The following is a 24,928-nucleotide window of genomic DNA, read 5'->3' as shown; positions in this document are numbered from 1 at the left end:
AGGAACAAGAATAGGTCCAACTGCCATCTTCCTCCTCCGGATGCATGCCTAATCTATATATCTTGAAGGACCACATCACATCATCACCGGTGAGACTTCATCGTGGGCGAACTCGATCGCACCCCCTTCGCACAATGTTTAAGTAGTTTGCACTGTTTCTCAAACATATCCTTGATTTCAATGGGTTGAAATGAGAAACGCTTTCGTTAAGCTGTGATCAACTCGTTGATTGATGAGCAAACTCCGATATCTACCCGATTCCACTTAACAATAGAAGGTTTACCCACTGAAGGAGAACACGGGGTTACATTTCCACCCAACCTTTTTCTTCTGGTTTTCCCACTGCTTTGGCCCAGCAGTCCAGATGCAGAAGACATGAATGTGATGGAGAGACAAAACGCAATGATGCTTTGAATACCCTTCTCCAATCAAGAGCAGTCACCATCATATTGTCGCGTCTATTTGAAAAAGAGCAAGAGAAAAAATAGGCACCTGAAAAGAAGGCAAAGCCCCGAATGCGACGTGTCAATACTTCATACTTGTCACTGGATTTCCCTCTCTTTTTTTCCCTATAAAAAAGAAAAGGAAAAACACTTTTTAACCAGAACCAGGTTCTCCAAAAGATTGACTAGTTAATTGGACACGTTTCCTCCTCCAGTTTTTCTCTCTGAATTTTAGCCTGCCCATCATTCCCAGAATTTTAAATGTGAGCCAAAATGACCTGCTTCTCCTCTATTCTGGGCTGCTGGTGCATAAAGGAAGAGAATTTAGTTGGATAGGATACTTCCACAAGATATCTCAAAGATAATGATTTCCTCTCTTATAGGTGCAAAGGAAATTTTGGAAATTCTATTCTCAGTATACAATACCCAACTCAAAGATGATATAAGATTGCACTTCTTAATCACCTTTAACCAAGAATCTGCATCTAAAAAGATGAAATGTAGAAAGAAGGTTTTAAAGAAGGGAAGTTATAAAATAGAAAATTAGAAAGAGAAAGCAAGCCATCTCGATTTTTTATGTTCCGATAACTTTATAAGAGCCTAAAGAGTGCATGCGTACAAAATTTATACGATTTTTTTTAATATTGCAAAAGTTTTCCTTGGCTAATAACTACCTAAGAGTTTTAAAAGTTTTAAAATTTGAGATAACATAATTTTTATTAGAAGTAAATACTTAATGGAGTCTTTTTAACCATTATTATTAGGGAAGAGTATTGTATGGATGTGCTTTCCCGCCACATTCATCGATTTGATAGCATAGATTTTGTATAGAAAAGGATGAGCCCTCTATTTTTTTTATTTTTCTTGGTACAATGGCTGCAGCTAATGATGTCGAAAGAAAGAAGATGGCGTAGAGGTGGACGGACAGCTACATAACACGCCCAAAGGACTTTTCTCGAATGTTGAGCAGTAAGAAAGGCGACCCAGTCCGCGGCTCTATTCGTCTTCCGGTATGCACGAACGGTCTGAAAGGAGCCACAATCTCCCACCAATCTTCTGCGGATGTCACTGAACAGCGGGTGTACGTCCATCCCCGGTCCTCGTACTAGGTTTGTGGTCTAAGTTCTTCCATCTGCTATAAAAGTTTCAGATCATTGGGAAGACTATTTACATGAAACAGAATTCAACCGTTGATTGGTCTCAATGACTAATGGTCGAGTATGACATAAGCTGGAAGATGGCCTTGAATTTGCTCAATGACCGACTGGTCTGCCATTTGCCGCAACAAGCATCTTCTAGCTTTCTCTACAATTTGGAAAAAGATCAAGAGTTTGAACGCGATGCCGACAGACGACTAATCTCAGAGATCCTTCCCAAGTTTTCGTTTTTGTGCCGATCCTTTTCCCTGCCTAGCTTTCTTTGTTTGGTTTCTGATCTTTGTCAACCTGCAGCACCCGGCAACAATGTTTCAGGAGATGATTTGGCTAATTATCGAGTAAACTGCTACGCATTTCTATCACGCTGCCGCTTTCAATCATTTTCAGAGTTCTCATATATTCTGATTGCTTGAAGGCTGGCTGTCGTTGCTACTTTGTGCCTCCACATACTTTTGTTAGATCTGAAACCTAACAGGTCTCTGTACATTGTTTCTTTCTTTCACGGAAGTTCTGACATTTGTACATATTTTCATTCAATAAATTTTTCAGCGGTTAAGCCTCCCTTTCCATCAAAAATTTATGACATACGACGAGCAGATGGTTTAAGGCTTTCAAACAAATGTCTTGATTCCTTTTCCTCAATCCAAAGACTTTTGAGCCTGATCCCTCCTCCGGTTTCACATGGTGACTGATTTCCAGCTATACTCCACATGTGTGATTAGGCTTTTTGTTTTTTTGTGATAAAACGGCATTGCATATGGCTCTTACGTAGGTACAGTATGCTAAATCAAGAGAAAGAAAATATATCGGTTATACTCGTATAAATAAACTTTTCGAAGTGCCGAGCAACAAAGAAGACAATCTAGTCTGTAGCTATGTTCGCCTCCTAATACATATATGCTGCCTGAAAAGAGCCCAAATTTTTGACCAGCCTATAGACCTCGTGAAACATTGGGCGACCATTCCCATACCGACCCCCTCCCAAAGTTTCTGGCCTTGCTGCCGCATAAAATCTCATGCCCAAGATAGGCTTCGAAACTCTTCTAGGTGGTCGTATACTGATGTGCTCATACAGAACGAATCTGTTCAGCCCAGGACAAGACTTCGGTGCGCGGCAAGTCTGGGCTAGACTACTCTGTTTTCGTCGTCTTCCACTGAATACAATGATGCCATCATGACGTAGCTGTAGAAAAAGGATATTCTGTACTGCGCACAGCTTAAGATGACATCTAAATGTACTTTCAAAGAAGCTTGAGTATATATCTACGTGAAAAATTTATTGGGTTGGGATTTTTCCCTTCATACATGGTGCATATATTTGCATCTAATCATAGCTTATATACGCACATAATGCTAGCACCATGTCTTTCCGATTTCGAGACTAGCTGTTCCACCACTGCCAATTAAGCTCCCCCCCTCTCTCTTCCTTTCTCAGCTCTGGCCACCGCCATCAGTCCCAAAACTTTGAACCGTGCATTGGTTGTATGATTCGAACATTTTCAAAGTTTGAGAGCAAATTCAGCTTGATTTAGGGGTATCAAGCTACTTGAAATAAGTCGATGTTTGGATTGATGACTAGGAGTCAGGCTCGGTCGATGCTCGCATAGGAAATGAGCCAGACTTAATTTCAAGCTAGCCAAGCTTGTTAGATTGTGTTTGACTAGGCCCCACCACCCTAAGCATAAGTCATTAAACAGTAACATCAAGATTTTAAGTGAAATCATAGGATTCAGTAATCTATGCAAGAAGCAGGAGACCAAAACACTTTAAAAGTGGTATTGTTTCAGCTCACACATAAGAAACACAAGCTCAAGCACGAAGAATTCCATCTACCATCAACAGTTTTTAACATTTCCATTTTAAACATCTGTTACAAACCACAAGGCTTATTCTAATAGATTCTATACTTCTACTCCCCCCTAAACCATCAGTAAAGCCTCTAGAGCCGCACTTCATTTTGGACGGCTATCTCAGTTGCCAGGACGAGTTGCTCCGGCTGGGCCTATTTGCCTTAGCAGCTGAAACACCAATCAGGAAAGCATCAAATATGAGCAAACCAGCACTCATGACTTTATTAAGCTACGAGAGTAGGAACAGATCAGAAGAAAAAGTGATGTAGTTGTAGGTGTTAAGAGTGGGCTTATGGGAGGAAAGGACCTGGAAATAAGCCTCCAGCTTCTGTTTTAATATGGCATGCTCTCTCTTCACCTTTTGGAATGATCCTTGGCATCTGAACGTATATAGGTATATAAACAGACAATTAGCTGAATGAATTCATATGTGCACACGGGTGTACGTGTCTGAGGGGGGGAGAGAGAGAGAGAGAGAGAGAGGCACCCTTGAAGATCTTCTTCGTCACAATATTCCCTGAACCGTGTGCATTCGTTCTTTACCCTCAAAGCACCAATGCTGCACCAAAATCAATCCAATGAACACTGATGAGCAAAGTATAACAAAATAATTACTCAGATGTAACTTGTTGGAACTTGGAACTGCCTGGGCTAATTAGCCTTAATGGCCAATTCTGAGCCCGTTTTGATTTTGGGTCAACTCAGGCCAGAAAATATAGGTCCTATGAAGGAAAATAGAACCTAAAATTTTCAGCCTAATTTGCCAATATCTTATAGGCCGCAAGAGCTTCCGTAGACAGCTGTCCATTTAGATTTTTTGTATAGTCTCTAGCACTAATGAAGAACTTGTCCCCCGTGTAGATTTATTTATGCATCGGTTGGGCATCTTTAGCTTGCACCACTTGGGTCCGGGTTTTTTTCTCCCTCCAAACCCAAAAATGTAAGGCTCAATATTTCTTGTCAAGCTCATTGGTTTCTACAAGATCATCAGCTATATGTTTTAATTTCCACTTCTATGGTTATATTTAGTCCCACATCGGCTATATACTGCATAGATCTTGGATATTTATACACGGCCAAAAAACCTAATAATACCTTCTAGCTAATTCTTTTCAGTAAGATCTTGGGTTATAAACGGTATCCGAGCGGATCCAACCCATAGCCTATGTGGACTAAAAGACACTACAACATGGATCTATTAGAGCTAACCATGAGTCGATGTCGATTATGGTGCTTGTGATTTGATTTTAATGAATTTTGACCCGTAGCCTAGCAAGGGCGCCAGAATAGTTCTTGGAAAGTTATATAGGACCAAGAAAGCTAAATAATACCATATGGCTAGTCTTTTTAAGTGAGATCCTAAATTATTACATTATGCATGGTATATTCTAAGTGCATTATCAGTTACTACCTCAAAGTACTATCCTTCAACTGGTGCATGATTGAGTCCAGCCTGTGGAAATCTTGGGGGCTCTTCTCGCTGCATGGAGAAAATATAGTACGTGGCATTATAGTATTTTTTTTATAGCGAGGTCTTAATTAATAGTCTTAAACAAAATGATACCCACAGAGCCTGCTCGATGCTGGCCACCAATCTAGATGAGTCACTGAAGAACAAAGTCACAACTTCTTCCACGAAATTTGGGCTTGCTTCATCTTGCAACTCTTCTAGTTGATAAAATTGTTCATCTAGGTATCCCTGCAGCAAACCCTCAAGTCAGTATTTTATCTAACCATTTATATAACCATATATCTCTGTAGATAGCTACAAGTGTGCACTCATGAATCAAAGACGTAGCTCAATATGTATTTGCATAAATATATGCAAATCTACATGGATGACAATATGTGAGTCAAAGATGTAGCTCAATGAAAAACTATTTGGATGAAAAAACTCTTTCTTATTTGGATATTACTATGCTGGATGGTTGTAGAGTTAATGATGACTGTAAATAAAAGTTAGATATTCTCATTGGTTTCGTGGATCAATTTCTAATTTAGTCTCTGCCACTTTCTTTGGAAAGGAAAAACTGAAAAACAGCAAAAAGGAAAAAAAAGATTTGAACTTCTAAAACTATTTTTACTTTGAATACATCTGCTACCTAAATTTATTTTATTAAGTAAACTTTCGCAGATTAATGTGTTTACAGCACTTCCATAGATTCAATCTTTAGATGCACAAACACATATGCATTTCATGCACTTTGGAGATCAAAATCACATCACTTTGTACTTTTTTAAGGCTTGACTAGGCTTGCAGATATCAAGCCCTACAAGAAGACAAGTGCCAAACCGAGTAATATTTGGAGTCACAATCCTCGAAGTCCAGCTAGTATCTCCCAGAAACGAAAGACTGTGAATGTATCTAAAAAATAAAAAATGAAAGACTAATACATGCTAACTGAATATTTATGTGAAACCCATTTCAGGCAACAATCAAAAGAGGATGGTACACAACTGTGACCACCATGCTACTTTAGCTAGAACCATTGAGCTTAGATTTCTGAGTTCTATGTTGCCGATCATTTGTTCTTGATGCGACAACCTATATGGATGGTAATAAAATCGGTGGGCGCCATGGTGGATTTCGGCGAAACTGGTGTAAAACAAGCATGCCACTCCATGAACTGCACTGAGTTGAAGCCACTCTAATAACAACGATATGCTAACTTGTGAGAAGGGGGCAGGAGAAGAAGTCGACCCAACCTGATCAACGAGGCTCTTCTTCATGTAGGCAACCTGGCTCTGCGAGCTAGAGTGCTCCATCTTTCGCTAAGAAAGAGAAGTAAGGAATGAATCCAAAAATGAGAGCTGATGAGTTATAAGAGAACCCAAGAGGGTCTTATTTTATAGAGGAAAAAATACTTAGCTTTTGGGTCTCCAAGAATGTGAAATCTTGTAAAGAAGCTGGCATGTGCATGTGGGTCAGGTGGAGTCCCCATCCACACCGAGCTCTTCATTTCCAAACATAGACCCAAAGCATATTGGGCCGCCCAGGATTGGAAAAAATCCAGTTCGGTTCCCGAGCCACTAAACCCGTAAGGGGTCCACAGCCAGAGTATAAGCCACCTTTATTTTATTTGCAAGAAGCGGTGAAGATGACTCTAGTGTCTAGCTACCGATATCTCATTGAAAGTGAGCAATGTGCCTCGCCTCTCACCAGAGGTGCACAGTTTATAGATTGGGGGGGGGGGGGGGGGGGAGAGAGCCTTCTCGGCGCAGCTGCAAGACCGACATGGGAGAACGTCACCCAAATGTTTTAAGCCATGAAGACGTAGGAAAGAAGTACAAAGCATGCATTAGCTATAAGCTGGCTAAACAACCATTTTCCTTGCTCAAAATTGCCTATCACATCTACCACTGACATTCTTCATCAGCTATGAAGTAAAAGAAGAACATGCGTGCGTTTTTATTCGGTCATTTTACACTATTAACTTCAGCGTCAAGTTACACGACGCGTTAGTGATTTCATGGCAGATACAAATTCCAATAAACACAAGAAAAGGCACATCTATAATACGCTCGGGATGATACATCGTGTTTAAAGAAAGATTATCTGAAGGTCTATGGCTTCATCAACTACTGATAAATAAATGTATTAAACATAACTCCATAGTTTATCAGATACGAAAGTTTATTCATGACATCCGGACACGAATAGATAACGTGACACCTGTCAATAAAAAAAAATGCATACATAAATATATAAGCAATTACATACCAGAGATTGCCACAGGATACTTGGCTAGATTCCTCCTCCTTTATATTGATGTCTCCATTCACAGGTCAGTAACTAATTCCCCTGTCTATCCCCCACTCTTTCAAAGCAAACCCCATCCTCTCATTTCTTTTGGCATCCGTAAGAGGGTAAGGAAACCCACATCGAGGCCTTAATCGGAGAGAAGCCCTGCAAAAAGAGAGAGCAGCTCACATAAAAATGTAGAGCATTATTTATTGCCACATCATTCAAGCCAAGAGATTGTACCACCGCCCATGTCGTGAGGCAGGTGAATTTAAGCAGAAAAAATAGTACAGATCACATCAAATAAATCCTAATCATGTTGGAAAAATTGGTACAAAAGATGATATCCTTTTTAATTCCTCGGCTCGGTTCCCCATATCCAAATCTGTACAACCATGCGATGCTCCTAAATCTTTGGTGATGCAGAAAACAAGGATGATAGCAAGGAAAATTCATACCATGGTCAATGATGGCCCCTTCTTACACCGCAGAGTGTTACGATGACAAGGTAATAGTTTAGAAAGACTAATCAAAATTTACAAATGGCCAGACAATTACTTATGTACCATGCAAACATAGACACCATGATAAAAGACTACGGAGAACCTCTCAGTTCTAGGCCACACAATCGTCCATTGCAACATGCCTAAGCTGGCCTCCTCGGAAAAGGATTTTCTGAAACAGCAATAACAGCGGAGAGTCATTAACTGTAGTACATTGTTTCTGCTCAAAGACCGAGATTTATTGGGTAATTCTAAATGCTGCAAAGCTTTCGATCTCGTTTCAAGGCCAGTTGCTCCACTTACTCCTGCACCCAATCAGCATTAGCTTGAAGATTCAGTGACAAGTAGCATGAGTTTGCTGAAGGAAGTTTGTTTTTCTTCTAATGTAAATCTCCATTAATAAATTTGATGGGTTTTAACCCTCCCTTAACCTTTAAAATAAAAAAAAATAAAAACAAGCTAGTCTTTCAGCTCTGAGTCAAAGCTCATTACACAATTCAATTAACATTTTCCAGTGACAGCTACTTCTCTCCACGTGCATATAACCTGCATGTCATTGGCCAAGAAAGTAAGACACCACCCATTGCTTTACAACCTTGGAGACAGAATAAATGCCACAGCAAATGATCAGAAACCAAAAGCCAATAAAAGATGATGCAGAAAAAATCAGCAATCAATTACTAGTCCTCGTCATGCCTTTGTATCAACTTCTAAGCACAAAAACGAAAAAAGGGATAGAGAGAGAGAATGAGAATAGACATAGGAGATGCTCTCTTTATTCTGCGTCCATAAACAAGGAGAATAGAGAGATATTTCTAGCAGCTCCCTCCAATTGTTTTCAGTTTCAGTTTCTTTCTAGCACTTGGCCCCATCCATTCCTTTGTTAAAAGGGAAAACAGCTGTGGGATGCAATGCATAATTGGCGTAACGATCACGATTCTTGCTCTCCCATCATTTCTCCAATGTCGATAAGAGAATCTTAACCTGGATGATATACCCGAATGGCAAATTTGAGTTGGAAAATGATGGAAAAAGCGAAATTCTCAGGTTTGTTATTCATGTTAGTGAGGTGGACTCTAAATTGCAGCAACATGATCAACACAGGTGGTGCCAGGTGGCAAGATCAGCACCTTCCTACACAATAGTTGTTACCAAATTGGTCCCCTCATGGGACTACAGAAGCAGCAAGCATAGATTCTGAACCATTCTCGTGCTCCTACCACCAACAATAGCTATCATGGAATACATTCCTACATGCACAGGAAGAATCAGTCACATCAAACAAATCAGCATGACACACAACAATAATAAATATACACAGATTAAAATGATAACTGGTACATATAACAAAGAAAGAATAGTAGAAACATCAATACATACCACGCGCAAAACATGAATGTAGCCTTCCTCAAGTAAATGAAAAGGGATATTTCCAATAACAATCGAATCCAAAATGACATTTGGAAGACTTTATGTAGGGAGAACACATTCCCCATATACATGACACTGTTTAGGTACAGCAGCTCTGATGTGCATGATGCATAGTTCTGGTGGTTCCACGAGCATCATACTTTACTTCCTGTATGTAGATAGGAATAAAATATTTTGTTTGATTCAATATATTGATACAATCCCATCAAGCTCATATTTCCGTTGTAACTAAGAAAAATTTCAAAAAAGTCAGGACATTACTCCAACAGAAAGAAAAAAAAAACAAAAAGAATGCTGAAATTTGAGTAACTTTCTTCAACAAAAAAAAAAAGCACGTAACTATATAATGAAATGACAAAATTTCAGATTGGTTTTACAAGCAGATTAATACAGATTCCACACATTTTATTATGTTCAACAAGATCATTTCATCAATGTAAGAGGTACAAGCAAGACTTTAATACCTTTGATGGGCAATTGGTTAATCAAGACAAAAAAACTTGACAATTAAGCCGCGGAAGTCACTATAATTATCGGGGTTGACCAGCCAAAGGAAGATAAAAGTCCTAAACTTGTAATCATCCACAAATTAGTGTATCGAAACATAATAAACTGATGAGTAGGACCTTGAAAATGAGAAGTAAAATCAGACTATTAATTTAAAACATCAAATTTAGCACATGTCAATAAATAGGTGGAATCTTGGCAAACTTATGAGATATTACAGGTCTCTTCTGCTTTTTCAGGAAAAATACATATCTTAATATCAGCTTCACAAACCATTTGCCCTGGACTCTTAGAGAAGATTATCCTCACAAAACTGATGATTGGTTAGCTTTGTCATAAGTGACCCCCAAGTATATACCAGATAAAGTTTAAAATAAACTGCTCACCGTACTATAAATAAGATAATAGTGAAAATGACATAATTTTCAATCAGTGTCACCATGCAACTATTGTATGATAGCACTGTATAAATTTTAGACTATGATCTTGCTTCGATCTTCTCTCTTTTGCTCCCTTCTTTTTTTATTGCTGACCTAAGATGGAAGGGACAGGCTCTTTTTTTCTGCTATGGTGATTTTCTATACTTACCAATAGGCACTTGAAAACAAAATATATCACAAGGCAGAGATAGGTTCCGAAAGGATGATATAGACATAGTTCTGACTAGGGCATATCTTATCTAGAATGAAATTTAGACCTTCGGGATCAAGTCAAAGTCCAATCTCTAGACCCGCTTTAGTATGACATGCTAAGATCCAAGAAATGGATCTTTTTTGGATCTGATCTGGTGTTTGTAAACATCCCAGTATATCAGTCAATCACTGCCTATGACATCCTCATAACCATCCTTGTTATCGCACGATAAACCCAAAGACATTGGGATCATCCAAAAGTCAACTTTAGGGCTGCCATCTTAACGCTTTTTGGAGGAATCTATACAGGACATTGATTCTGCTCATCACCATGCAACTTCTAGATCATTATTGGGAACGAAATCTGCTGAGAACTCTCATACATCCACTTGGGGAGCTCTGTCAGGAAAATTGCACAAATTTGATCTGAAAGCATTTCGCAGGAAAGAGAATATGAATACATCCACGTCATATAAAGTACTGTTGCATTCATCCAAATTCCCATAGTTTAATGTATCCTGTTTGAACTGTATAATGCTGATGGAGAAAAAACATGAAGATGAAAGTGTGCTTACGAAGATTGTGTTCGGATTTGGCTTGCATATAATTCGTGCCCCGGATATGAATACAGTTTTACATCTTAAAACTCACCTACTTCCCTCTGTCTAAATTCTTTCCAACACTGAAGTGTTCTTCCCTGATTGCTTGAAGATTAAAGTTTGCAATAACTGCTTGCTGGTAGACCTTATGGGTCTCATTGGAGCCTCTTGTTTAAGTCGCCTCTGTTAAGATACACAACACTTTATATAGGGTTAGCACAACATCTAGGAGTAGGCAAAAACAGCATTGCCAAACTTCTGTAACTCACCAAAACCACAATGATGAGATCAGGTTGGCTAGTGTTGCGGTGCTTGTAGTTAGACAAAGGCAATGTGGTGCTTCTTTTCTTTAATTTTCTCTTCTTTCCGTTTTTGGGAACAAAGGAACATAGCTTGTAATCTACACACTTGACTATATGCTTTATCAATAAGAATAAGGTGGGCATACTAGTGGTAGTAGGCACCTAAATGCTACAAAGAAAACCTTACACTGTGTAGCAAACACTCCACAAGACATCTAACATTTGATTATTCAACCATCTCAAACGAGTCACAGGAGACAGGAAACTGCATCCATCTCACATGAGCCACAGGAGAAAAGAAATTGCATGCATCAAAACCAGCAGAAAGGTAGGTTTTCACAGATGGTCATGTTGGATGTCAATTTCAAGTGGGCTGGACATAGGTGTTCGTGATAATACCATATTGTTAATAGTGTTATAAATATTGCTATCAAATGCTCTCTTTTTTTTTTTGATAATCAGGATTGTTCATACCCAACGAGTATGAGTACATCCAAGAGAATCTGAAAGTAAAATGTCACAAAATTCTAGAGGAGTACAATTTGAGTTAGACCATAAAATCCCATTGGAATGCTCCGCAAACATCCAATCAGTCGTTCCATTAGCTTCTCTATAAACATGATTTGCATGGAAAGCCACACATTGCTTGGAAAGCCTCCAAATGTCTAACAACAAGAGATGCTTCCATAGTGTACTTAGTCCATCTCGGGATCCAACCAACCACCGTCGCTGAATCACCTTCAAGGAAGGTACGGTTGGCCTTCAAAATCAGTACAGCATATTTGAGTCCTTCCCATGCCCCTCTTAATTCCGCCCTTGGTACTAAAATATCAAAAAGCTGCTTTCCCCGTACCACTATTAAACTAGAGTTTGGGCCTCGAATGACAAAACCTACACCGCCTTTTCTTCCACCATCCACAACACTCCCATCGAAGTTAATTTTGAGAAAGCAAGAGGATGGGGGTTCCCAAGTAATGAATACCAGTCTAGGAGCATAAGATGCTGATGCGGAATCCCAGGTGTTCCATGCTGTCCCCGTACCTCCAATGGTAGTCGAATGGATTAATTCTGCAGTTTGCAAGGTTGCCCGTTCCAGGATGAATCGAGGAGAGGAAACAATATTCTCGAACATCCTGTTATTAAATGCTAACTATTAGTTCCTTTTGTTATTAATGTTGCTATTATCATCGTTATATTTTTGCATATTATATTTATTTTTGAACTATTTAAAAAATATCAACTGCATTTGCGTGCACATATATGTCCACATATTGCATATGCAGTACGCAGTCCTTGGACTGCTTACCAAAATTATCAAAGGCTCACACAAAAGTGCCAAGATGTCTTATAGGCACAAAACTCAAAGTAAGAGATGCACCCAAATAAAGTCAGATGCAGAAGAACATCCATATGTATGTAATGCATGCATATATGTGTGTGTGTGTGTGTGTGTGTGTTTGTACATACATACATACATACATGTGTATGTACATATGATTGATGAGTAAAAACTTATTAGAGTTTATGAAAAATAAATGAGTTCGGTATAGGCTTGACATTTTCCACAATGATTTTAAATGGGTAGGGTATGGGTGGAGAGATTTTTTTTGGATTTGAACAAGGCTGCTGCACCAAAGCCTAGAGCTGCCTCTTGAGTTCCCCACATTTCCCTAACTGAAGCCACCTAATCAATTGATCAACAACTAAAATTCGTTCCAGCAATTCACATCAATAAAAGAACCTTTGCGCACCTTTTTGGTGCCTTAGGGCTTCACCAAGGTGTTCATGTTTGCGCCTATTTATGACCTAAGCGAGGTGCTTGGGGTGAACTTCACCTGCACCCTGTGCCTAGGCATGCCTTTCAAAGCACCACCACCCATCTACTATGGTCACCTTCTAAAACAGCAAACACAATGGATTAATCACCAAGTATGAAAACCGTAATTTGCACAAGACAAGCCAGATTAATTGATCAATGGTAATAACAAATAAGGCAAAATTCTAGCAAGGGTTTATTGATTATGAATGTAGGAGGCAGCTTTTGAGAATGCTCGTGCGAAAGTAAATGAGGAAAATGACAATGAGATCACTAATAATTAGATATCAGCATTGGTAATACTGCTGTATACCATAAATCCTGTTAGTCAATTATTTTTTTTCAGTTGGAACAAGTGGCCAAATGATACATTGTTACCTACCACAATCAGTACCAAGAAAAAGTAACCAGGTTGATGAGTTAAAACAGAAAGAAGGTGCATGTTAAATGTTCTGAAAGAATTTCAAATAATAAAAGATGCAGACTTACGGAAGAAGAGTTAAATAAATGTAATACTACCACAAACAAGTCCTTCCCGTGGAATCGCTTAACCTGATGGAGGGAATGTTTCATGCCGTGTACACAAAAAAAAAGGCTGCAAACCATATGTTATAGCAACCAATACAAGTAATATCTGTGTAGATGTGATAAACATAAAAAGTATCAAACAAGTTATTTCTATGCATAAAACAGTCAACCAAATCGCCAGTTTATCAGTGTTAATTACCTACTTTCACATACATAATATAATTATGCAACAGGATAGAGTATGAGTTGTCATCCCAAGACAGAAAACATAGACAAGAGGATATGCCTTGTCTCCAAAAAGAATAAAAAGTAAGACCTCACTTCAACAAGCATTCATAACTTTCTATTTTCAATCAAGACCAGAAAATACATCAAGTTGATCCATGACCCCTTGCTAGGTCAGCCAACATATATTGATATTTGATTTGGACTCCTCATTTTGCTATACTTTTATAATGAATGTTTTGTAATCGAATGCAAGGTTTTAAATCCCATGGGATAGAGGTATCCCGGTTTCTCCATGGTACAGGATGCATCACTGTCCCGTCTCGTCCCAGTGGTAGTCTTGATCGAGAGTCCCGTAGGTACCCTCCATCTCTCTCCCCCTTCTTCTTTCCTTTCCCTTCCTTTCTTTTTCCTTCTCTCTCTTTTTCTTCTTTCTTTCCTCCCTTTTTCCTTACCTTCATTTCTTTCTTTTTTATTCTTCTTTTTCTTATCCCTTCCTTTTTCTTCTTTCTTTCATTCCTTTTTCTTCTTCTTTCTCTTCTCTTTCTTCGTTCTTTCCTTCCTTTCATTCTTTTCTTATTCCTTCCTTTCTTTTTCCTTTTTCTTCTTTCCTTTCACTTTTTCTTTTCTTCATTTTTCCTTCCTTTCTTTCTTTCCTTTTTTTCTTCTTCTTTCCCCACATAGATGAGTTTCCGAGTCCCAACCCTGTCCTGGTCCTATTTTCTCACAGGAACAAGACAAGACCGCCAAGATGCCCTCCCCATCCCGCCAAAACTTAAACCCTTGCTTGAATATAATGATTAAATTTCTAATGACTTACCCAAAGTCAGACAAGCTTTTAAAAAATTCCATATTTTAGTTCAACCCCACTTGAGTCACTTTCATTTTTAACATTATTTATAGAAAGATAAAACAAGAAGGATATAATATTAAAAGAGGGCAGGCAAAGCAAAAGGCCTTCCATCTAATATGGCTTTCAGAAGCCTTGCAATATAAGATTCCATCTAAAATAAATACATCTCACTTAGTTCCATCCTCATACCTAAGGGAGATGAACAAGAGAAGCGAACCTCTTAAATGTTGGATAATTAATTAAATTACATTAAATGATAGAATTTTTAAGAGGGTGGCAGATGAAAAATCATAGCCATTCATAATTTCTCATGTATGCATTTGACATGCAAAAAGTAGATGAAAAGCTGGCCCGCTAGGCTATTACAGAGGTTATGTACAAGAGTATGGAATAGAAGAAAGGATAAAATGACAGACAAGAAGATAAGGAGAATGCTCAAATCTGTTCTATGACTTCTGTCAGTAGATTCTCTGTTTTGTGGCTTCTCTCAATACAGTTCCTTCTTCCAATAGATCTAGGGTCAATCACTTGAAAAACAGTGCATGGTAGATTTAGCCCCACACTTTCTCCCACCCAAGCCCCTAGATGACCAGCTACATGGTCATAGTATTTTATGCACACGTGCAGTTGGGCTCATAAAACTCCATTAGTTAACCGACAGAAGGAAAATCAAGGTATAGCAGATGTACACATGATAGCAGAGAAGATACAACAAACTGGTGCACACGTGTTGCCAGAAGTGGAGTAATGCTGATTTGCATGATTGAGACAAATTATCAGTTCTTGTGCCAGTGATATCGGAATATACTCTTTGATGCCATTCAATGTGTTGGCCTACTCGTAATTCAAATAATGCATACACAGTTGCTGTAATACAGTTTTATACTTTGAACTATGGTCCCTTGACCTTTGATCAGAGATCATCTAACTATGCAGAAAAGAATTAGCATGTAAAGAATATATAGATATTTCCATAATACCTTATGAAAAAGGTTGTGCAGCCTGTTATACAGACATGACCAAGATTGTTCATATTCTTTTGGAGATTGCCAGGGCAACCAGTTGATTTGGACAAGCCATGCACTTCTGCATATCAGTTCAAAATTGACAAAATAAGAAAAATTGATTATTATGTTATAAAATTCCTACAGTGCAAGGCCCATTCATATTTTTAATGCTGATAGAGCAATACAGAGATTTAAATTGCAATCATCTAAAAGCTTTTTCATATCTATGCAATGCGAAATAAAATTGTATAGAATATGATAGTAGTAATGGCTTATTAAATCTCTGAAGTAACTAGTTTTAGACATTATAAGACTGAATTTTTTTAAAAAAAAGAGGTCTCAAACCAAAAACAAAGTTCCATGAAATATGGAACATGCCATTTTCATTCTCACCAAGATTTTCCTTACAGTGTCCACATCATCATCCAACTCTAGTAGATAGTGCAGCATGTAATTGGAATTGGAGTTGGGGTAAGGATTTGTTCTCATAATGCACAACAAAAAAATTGATAAAATTCTAATCACTAGGGTCATACGAAACTTAACATTTCATAATTTCCAAAGATCATTGCTGTGAAATTAGGATAACATGAGAGGGAGGAAGCTGGGTCATTATTGCAGATTTGTTACTTCGGGAATTTATGAACTTATCCTTTTTGATTATGTCATAATGAACCAAATTGGGGTGCTTTCCTAGAACACAACTTTTTTAATCCAAAATAAGCTGGTAAAAGCTGCAAATATATGTTTCAGTACTACATGTATGATGTATTTTAGTTCCAGTCCACCAAACATCAAGTCTGAAGATGGAAGCACTGAGCACCTTGATAGAATTTTCAAACAGACTTGTTAACATGAGTTATAGAGGTATGCCTCTTTCAGTTGTTCCAAACATCATCTTAAGATGGAAGCACTAAGCGCACAATGGAAACTCTTAGAATAATCATTCTCAGTTGAGGCTTCCTACGACATTGACTCTGATGCCATTCCTCTCTCTTCTTGCCTTAAGAGAAATATTATCTGAGCAATTATTCTGATCAAGACATGCTGAACCAAAAAACCTAACCTGCATACGAAGCAGGAGGGGTAAAAATAAATAAAACCAATGATAAAATTTTGAATGAAGCATACGAATCAAATCAATGGTTGAATGGAGCATGCCAACATATTGTTCCATGTCAAAGCCTATCATTTTTGCCTGGATCATAATGAATGTCATGCTTTTGATTCTAAACTAGCTAACTTAAACAAACTAGAAAATCCAATAAAAATAGAATTTCGGCATGCATTCCAATTAGCACTTTTCACCAAACACGAGAATATCGTAGATTATGACAGAGATTAAACCAGACAACTTTCGTTCTTGATTTCTTGAAGCTTCCTATATATGATTTCTTGATAGGTCCACTAACTAAAGTTTTCATAAGAGAAAAATCGATCGAGATACATATGGAATTAATGACAAAACTTACGACTTCTTGAAGCCCTTGATTCTTGGCTTCTATGTCCATTCTTGGCTTCTTCCAGTATATCATTTCTCGATACGTCTATTAACCATAGATTTTTCATAAGGGAAAAATCGATCAAGAAATTAAAAAAAAAAATTTAATGACCGAACCTACCACTTCTTGAAGCCCTTGATTCTTGGCTTCTTCAAATATATGATTTCTTGAGACGTCCATTAACCAAAGATTTTTCATAAGGATAAAATCGATCTAGAAACAAATAAAATTAATGACAAACTTACCACTTCTTGAAGCCCGGAAGGGAAAGCAAGAATCGGAAGAGAAAGGAGGGGAGCATAGCGGGAACGAAAAAGCGAACGAGGAACAAACTTCGCCGGCCTCCCCTCCCTTTACATTTGAACCGCCCAGTTGTTCGCGACGCGGCGCAATCGAGATTAACGAAACGGAGATACCGTGTAACGCGCTACACGTAGACGATGGTACAGTATTACGACTGTTTACAAAGCCAACGGTGCAGATTTGATGTCGGTTTTATCCGCCGCTGGATCTACTCTACGGCTCACGTGATGTGCATCACCGAGGCATATATATCATCAGTTTATTAAAAGTGTATAATTACAATATAATGACTGTAATTTTGGATTTATAAAACTTTTCAGCCTCTCACTCATTAGAACGATGATAATAATAATTTTATAAATGAATTCATTTCCATGGATCGTGGCATATGAAACCCATGCATTTCTATTTATATAGAAACTAACAAATTTTGAGTTCATAAAAATTTAAAAAATTCGAATAATTAATAAATTAGTGATTATGTTTGAGATTAGTCTACTGATCTATAAAAATCCTGATTACTAGAAGATTAATGATATGCGATTTCTAAATTCGTCCATTTTCTTTCTTAATAAAACTAAGATATGAGAAATTAAGCAATCCCCTGCTATGTGATAGGACAATTATTATTGCATTTGCCTGAAATAATGGTCGGATCAGTACAAATAAATGAAATAATGGAAAGAACACACAACAAGAACAGCAATTTACATCACAACATACAACCCCCCTGCTGATAAGAGCAAAGGATGTCATTTATTTGACACGAATTCCTTGTCCAGCTATAAACAAAAACATGAAACTACAAATATGACTGGGGTTTGTCACATGAATAAGACGATCCTAAATGTATGAGAAGTTAAATTAGTAGCAACATGAGATAAAGAATATGTATACTGCAAATAGATCCCAGCATTCATCTATTTATTTTCTGCCTAAACTGCATGGATTGCATTGCTGCTACCCTGGCTAAGATCAGGCCGGCTGATCGACGGATTCAGGTGAAAGGCCGACTGCCTTGACGTCGAGGCTCCTAGCAGTTTGAGAGAGAGAGCAGATGGCTCCATGCGGCCGGCAGCATGCTCGCCGATGCTGAGTTTCGACATGCCTGCGACCTCGTCCATGTTGACCGCCTCCTTGGGAACGACGGGCGTAGGCTTCACGATCTCGTGCATCTCACCTGTCTCTTGTTTTGCAGGGGCATTCAGATCTGGAGGCCAGAATGTGTAAGGCATAGGAATGGATGCGAGGTAGAATGCCGGGACTACCGACATCAGGTTATTGCCGTAGGGTACGGTTTCATTGAGCTCCTGAGGAGGGTTGTTTTTTGTGAAGTGTTCAGAAAGCTCAGGTTCTTGATCTTGATAGAGATTTAAAGCTGGATGCTGGTTTGCGTTATCAGGTTCATTAGGAGACTGGTGCACGAACCGTTCTTCAGGAACTGGGAGCTGATCCATTGGCTGCAAGTACAGGAAACAATTAACCAGCAGAAACCGAGGGAAGTCATTTGAATAGGACTCCCAAGGAAAGAAGACATACCATTTCAGGGACCATGTCAAACAAGCTCGAGCGTCTCTTCCTTCTTGATGCATTTGTCTGCCGAATGAAGTATTTCTGGGCATGGCTGGCCACCTGTGTTGGAGTCCGAGACACGACAAAGTTTCGAGCTATCCCACGCCAGTCACCTTTACCCAGCTTCTGCAGACCCAGTAAGAACATCCGATGCTCTTCTTCAGTCCACGGGACACCTGCAATCCGGTGCAAAAGGAATATATTCTAGTGATCATCTACCATGTTTGATATCATGCAATTTAAAAATTAAAATATAACGGACCATTGTGACATGGTTATGCAACTTCTACCTTTCTAATGAATGAAAGAAAATAAAGCTTCCTTATTGTAATTGTCTCGGGATATTTCTTAATTTTAATTGATTAAAGAGATGAGAAACTATGGAAGGAGTCCAATGGACTGCGAAACTTAATGCTACAAGGCAAAGTAATGTAACATGATCCGTTAGCACCTGAAGAATGCATTCATATTAGTAAAGAATGTGCGTTGAAATATGAAGGCAGAGAAATGAAAGGTATAATGTTTGTTAAGAAGAAGGGGGGAAAAGAGTACTTCTTAGGGTTCGAATGATAACAAAACAACATTTAGATGCAAAATGAGAAAGTTATGATGAGCAACAGCCATCCATCATAAGAGTCTCTAGGTGCATCAACAACCACTAGTACTTTCCCATGTCATGAATTTAAACAGCCTTCAAGCACGACAATGTCCTTTTTAATCACCAGATAACTATATATTAAACTAACAAAACTAATAGGTGAACAGCTAAATAATGCATTAGCATTTCTAAAGACTATCCATGTACAGGATGTAGAATTAGAACAGTATACCCAAAAAGAGACATACATGGATCAAATTAATAACTTGTGTGACAGCAATATAAGGAAGCTAAGAGTAAATAAAGATGGAATCGACACAGCACCGATTCGTAATAAAAATCTGTAGACATAAGCCAACCACAGGAGTTCACTTGAAACCCTGCAAGTATACACATCTCCAAGGTTCTTCTCTTATTACAAGGTTATAATTTTAATGACAAATATAAGCATATTATATCCATTAAGCAGGCAGGAATTGCACAAACCTACCTGAACATGGTAATCACAGGTTTATATTGATCTGGCGCGGACATAATTGTGATTCATAACTTATCGGTGCAATTATTAACCATGCATATCGGCATAGAAGAGCTCTTAACCACTAAGTCGTAAAGAGATATCATACACCTCATTGGAAGCATTCTGCCGCTGCAATTGATCATGAATGTATATTCAACTGGGACAACATTTATACAACCTATCAAATATAAGGGTATACAATGTGTTCTGCAACTCTGACATTAGTTTGGATATACGAACATGGGAAGGATAAATATCATAAACTGACAATGCCCTCATAGAACAATAAGCTGAAACAATTTCAGTTGAACCTTTGAGTCTGAACCAAAACCGCCTTTTTTATTTGATAGCTAGTAATTTATACTGCAGAAAATTAAAAATCTGTGAGACGAGGCATAACAATTTAAAAAAATAATAATAAATTGAAGAAGTGGGATTGCTAAGCCAATAATTCTGTGGATCATAGGCGAAAGGATCTCCAAATAATAAAGAAGAAGAAAAACCAAAGAAAAGAACAAGCAAATAACAAAACATGGGCCAACAACCAACATGTTAAAGAATTCAAGCCACATGTTATCTCAGGTTCTCACCCACTTTGGCACACCACAGTTGTCGTCAATAAGATACCACCAAAATCTATATTCACTAACCATTCCACTCCTTCCAAATCTGGCACCACAATGCATGTGGTGTTACGTGGTGGGCGTCCTTATCCCTTCTCTAAACCATGAAAATTACAGTCAACAGCATATAACTAATACCCAGTCTTTGACCATGGATCCAATCAAAGAGAAAATGCAAAGTAATCATCCCCCCCCCTCTCTCTAATGATAAAAAATATGTAAGAATCTTCAAGATTTATAATAAGCCAAGTTATATTTTGAAACATACAAAAGCATAATGAGCATGTTAAAATCAATAGAAAATAGATGATAATATCAGAGAAGATTATTATACAGAGTCAGGAAGTGAAATTTAAGTGGCAGCAGAACTCCATGGCAAGCAATCTCTCAGTAGACTGGTAATCTACCAATCACCAGAACACAAGCAACAATCTAAGCAAGCTAAAAGGAGTATAGAAAACCAGAAGTTCATATTTGAAGTTAGACAAAGCTAAGACAGCATATACATTGAAAGATGAAAACTCCCCATCGCCCATCCTCACTCAGAGAAGGCTCAAGAAAAATAGCATATCTTCTATGAGTATAGAGAAAACAGTGCCAACAAGGAAAGACATAAAAAGTTAATTTTACTGCCTTTTGTTTTATGAAAGACGATAAACTGGTCTAATTGGAAAGACTTTCTAATTTTGTAAAAGGATATGACTACTGGAGCAAGAATACCATCTACACCAAAACAACTCCAGAAGCTATCATCCCTGACCTAAATCACATGCAACATCATTAAGTTACACGAAGACATATGCTATAATTCCTACAGGTATCTTCTGCTCAACTTTTTGCAAGATTCTGAATTCTTGGTAACCACAAAGTTAAGAGATTTCTTGTAAAATATGATAAATGAATCATGCACTTTCCACCATGTAATATAATTCTGACACGCAGTGTGCAAGAATCTGCAAGAATGCATACACCAATTAACAAACAAATAACTAGATTCTAGATAGTAAAAAACTTTTCATGAGGCTTGATAACAATAAAAAGGGTTAACACATTACATGCATGAGAATGAAAAGATTACAAAACTTAAGAAAGGCATCCTGTTCTTCTAAGAGTTGTTCCTTCAATCCCCAAAGCTGGATAAGGGATTGGCTAAATGAATACTGAATAGAAGAACAGCTCAGAATCAAACTGTCTGGCTGAAATGTACAATTGATCCACTTCCTCTGGAACTCTCAAAATTCTAATCTTGCTTAAAATAAGTAGAGATTCGTAAGTGAAATCTGTGTCGCCCATTGATTGACAAGGGAGTCTTAATACTACTGCAAGAAATTGCTCCACGAACTAATAAACCAATTAGGCAGCTAGCATCTCCAGTGAGGTTATGGAGATGTTATGGAATCGAATAGCTGCATTATATGTTTCCAGAGTAGAAGCATTCATGAGAGACAATCAATCAACTAACTTTAGATACATAGATGTGGAACTCTAAAACTAATTTATAAGACAATAAAGCCTTCACTACATGACTAAAGTGAAAGTTTGCACTTTTTCAACATAGTCTAAACTGAAGTTTTTTTTTTTTCCGGAAGCAGAGATTTTTTTTTTCTTTTCTTCTATAATCGGAAAATAGTCCTTCATTGAAGACTTCAACCGTAGCAAAGTGGAAAACTGAGGAAATCTGCATGCTACAACCAAAAATGCAGCACATCCATAGAAAAAAAAAAGAAGAAAGAAACTATGCTTCCTCTGTTATGTCGTGACGAGCACATATGATTTTTATCGTAAATACAAAGAGCGCATGCAGATTCATGAACATGGTACAAAAGATGTTAAACCACGGCATGAGAAAAACTAGAAATTCTTCAGAGAAAAGCAATGCGACAAAAAGAATAGGATATAGTGAAAAGGTAATAGGAAAGCGAAGTGAAACCACAAGCTCTCCAGGAAAATAAGATGGACATAAAGAACATAATTACATTTATTTAAAAAAGCAAGTCCTAGGTGTACACAATTAAACCAATTCCATCATATGCAAGGATGCTGGCCCATTGAATATTCCATATGCCTAAACCAATCAGATCATAATCAACAAATCCATGCGACTATATTGTGTGGACCATCGCCCATCCCTTTCCGTTGCTGTTTGAAATTAGGTGGTAAACCCAGTGGACGGTATTATATGGACCATCCTGAAGGTTCGGCCATATTGGACCGCTCAACTCCATCCACAAAACAGGGCAAAAGGGACGAAAAAAAATTAATCGGCACATGTGTTACAGACTTGTGTCCTAATTTATGAGAACATGAACTTAATGCGCCTACGACAAAAAAAAAAAAGGAAAATAGTAAGACTAAACATCCAGCAATTCGGAAACATAAAAACACTCTAAAAGTGATAACTTCCCGTAAAAGAAAGCAGTTTTATCAAACACAAGACTCCAGGTAACAGGCGTCGATGATAAAAAATGAGATTTTTATGTGGCTTAGGGATGAAAGAAAAGAAAACTTGAGAAAATTTTGATAAAATAAAGAAAAAAATCGTTGCCTTTGAAGGAAACTTCGAACGTATACGAATCTACATGAAGAACAGATGAGGATGCAAACAAGAAGACATTAGGAGGAATAATAGAAAAAAGCGAAAGATTTCGGGAAAAAAATCAGCGGAATAAACGTGAGGAAGGAGCAAAAAGAAAAATAGGGGGAAAAGGAGACACCTTTCTTGCGCTCGCTACGGCAATTGGAGGAGCAGGAAGCGTGGGCAGCGTCGTCGGAGGCGTAGCCGGCAGCCGCGACCTGGTGGTCGCGGAGCGGATCGTTGGACGGCGATCCCGGATTGGGCGAGCATCCGCCACCGCCTCCAGCGCCAGCGATGGAGGAAGAGCCGGCAGAGTAGAGGCTCCCCATGCTGGCGCTCTTCTTCATGGAGCCCACCCCATCCGTGAGCCGCACTCCGAACAGCCTCACTCCCCCCGCACGGGTCGGGCACGTGCGGGAGTTGTGCCCGTTGTTGCTGCAGTGCGAGCACCGTCTCGTCATCTCCGCCGGCGCCGGCGCCCCTCTCCTGCCGCCACGACCCGATCCCGGTCACGCCCTCTTCACGCGCGTCTCGCCCTCCAAGCCCCAGAGAGAGAGAGTGCCAAACACGGACGGACGCACTCGAGACCTTTTGAGGGGAGGGGGGGTTGTATTACGCTTTTCCAAGTACCATGAAGGTCGCGGCTTTGGAAATGGGCATGCTTTGGGGAATATTTACGAGAAAACCGGGTGGGGTGGGAAAGCAAAATTCCGGTCGCTTAACGCGCCTGGCAAGAGCGGAGGACCGTCCGTTTCGCAACGCATCGGCACCGTCCAAACCACATCGACAAAATCGTCATGCGTGCTCCAGAAATGGGCTTCCTTTTACAATTATTTGCGATCATGCCATAAGTTTGCCATTTTAAGCCCTACTATCTGATCAAATCTGGGCGGAGATCGTGTCTTGCCTACTACATGTAAGTGGAACGGAGGGGGGGCGTTGGTATGATTCAATTACGATAATGCCCTCCATATGTCGGAAGTTATTACGGATAGTGCCCAAAAACGCCCGGTGGCATTTTTGGTAATCGATGACCGTGCCGCGTGAACTGGCTTATTTGGCTCGTGGGGGATGGGAGGGAGTGGTTTGAGGCATGGATCTTGAGAATATTACAGGAATGCCATGGGTCGGACGGTGCTAAACTGCTAATGCTTGACTTGAACGGAAGGAAGAGATGGTCCACGTGGAAAGGCTCGCCAGCATTATTTTTGTTTCTCTCATGCAGCATCTCACCAGCAACTTTATGTTTTCTCCGCCGCATTCTGTTGAAAGACGTGAGTGCTTTAGATGTGGCAGAAGAATTAGTATCGAGGCTGGGAGTTATACGTGTAAAATAACGCCACTATTTTTTTTTTTTACCAAAAAAAAAAAACTGAAGACCCAACTTAAATGTGTCATGAGGTGATGACATAGTTACGAAGATTTGGTGCGATACGCGCGGATGGTTAAATTGCAACTTGCCAAGATGATACTAAATATACCCCATCAAGGAAGGGACAGGGATGATCTTTCATGCAATAGACTATCACAAATTATTACCATCAAAATCCGATCTAAAAAAAAAAAAAGGTTGGCTTTTTAGTCTGCACATTTTTAGTATGCTTAAACTGAAAGATCTACTCAAGAGTCAAGATGAAAAA

General features: G+C 38.8%; 2 protein-coding genes across 9 annotated transcripts; both read right to left on the bottom strand.

The window, feature by feature from the left end:
* Positions 1-3,365: 3,365 nt before the first annotated feature.
* Positions 3,366-17,607, bottom strand: LOC113462098 (pseudo histidine-containing phosphotransfer protein 2-like). 8 transcript variants are annotated; one of them, XR_005513099.1, is made up of 9 exons: positions 17,343-17,607; positions 17,218-17,263; positions 17,068-17,142; positions 15,569-15,674; positions 12,918-13,062; positions 9,076-12,299; positions 8,127-8,945; positions 7,172-8,000; positions 5,019-5,149 (listed from the first exon to the last, which is right to left on the bottom strand). XR_005513099.1 is itself a non-coding variant. In XM_039129326.1 (6 exons), exons 1-6 carry the CDS (start codon positions 6,214-6,216, stop codon positions 3,571-3,573), a joined length of 453 nt encoding a protein of 150 aa, XP_038985254.1. In that variant the 5' UTR covers positions 6,217-6,599; the 3' UTR covers positions 3,366-3,570. The 8 variants fall into 8 exon arrangements, 1 of the variants encoding a protein (XP_038985254.1); XR_005513097.1 differs by having other exon boundaries at positions 8,188-8,945; XR_005513102.1 differs by having other exon boundaries at positions 7,172-8,679; positions 8,826-8,945.
* A 499-nt stretch (positions 17,608-18,106) lies between these two features.
* On the bottom strand, positions 18,107-23,892 carry LOC103708379 (transcription factor MYBS3-like). The gene is made up of 3 exons (XM_008793276.2): positions 23,428-23,892; positions 18,940-19,148; positions 18,107-18,860 (listed from the first exon to the last, which is right to left on the bottom strand). The coding sequence occupies exons 1-3, from the start codon at positions 23,747-23,749 to the stop codon at positions 18,336-18,338; spliced, it is 1,056 nt and encodes a 351-aa protein (XP_008791498.1). The 5' UTR covers positions 23,750-23,892; the 3' UTR covers positions 18,107-18,335.
* Between the last annotated feature and the right edge of the window lie 1,036 nt (positions 23,893-24,928).

The sequence above is a fragment of the Phoenix dactylifera genome, chromosome 8, assembly GCF_009389715.1.
Source record: "Phoenix dactylifera cultivar Barhee BC4 chromosome 8, palm_55x_up_171113_PBpolish2nd_filt_p, whole genome shotgun sequence".
Taxonomy (NCBI): Eukaryota; Viridiplantae; Streptophyta; class Magnoliopsida; order Arecales; family Arecaceae; genus Phoenix; species Phoenix dactylifera.
This window is presented reverse-complemented; position numbering and strand designations above follow the sequence as displayed.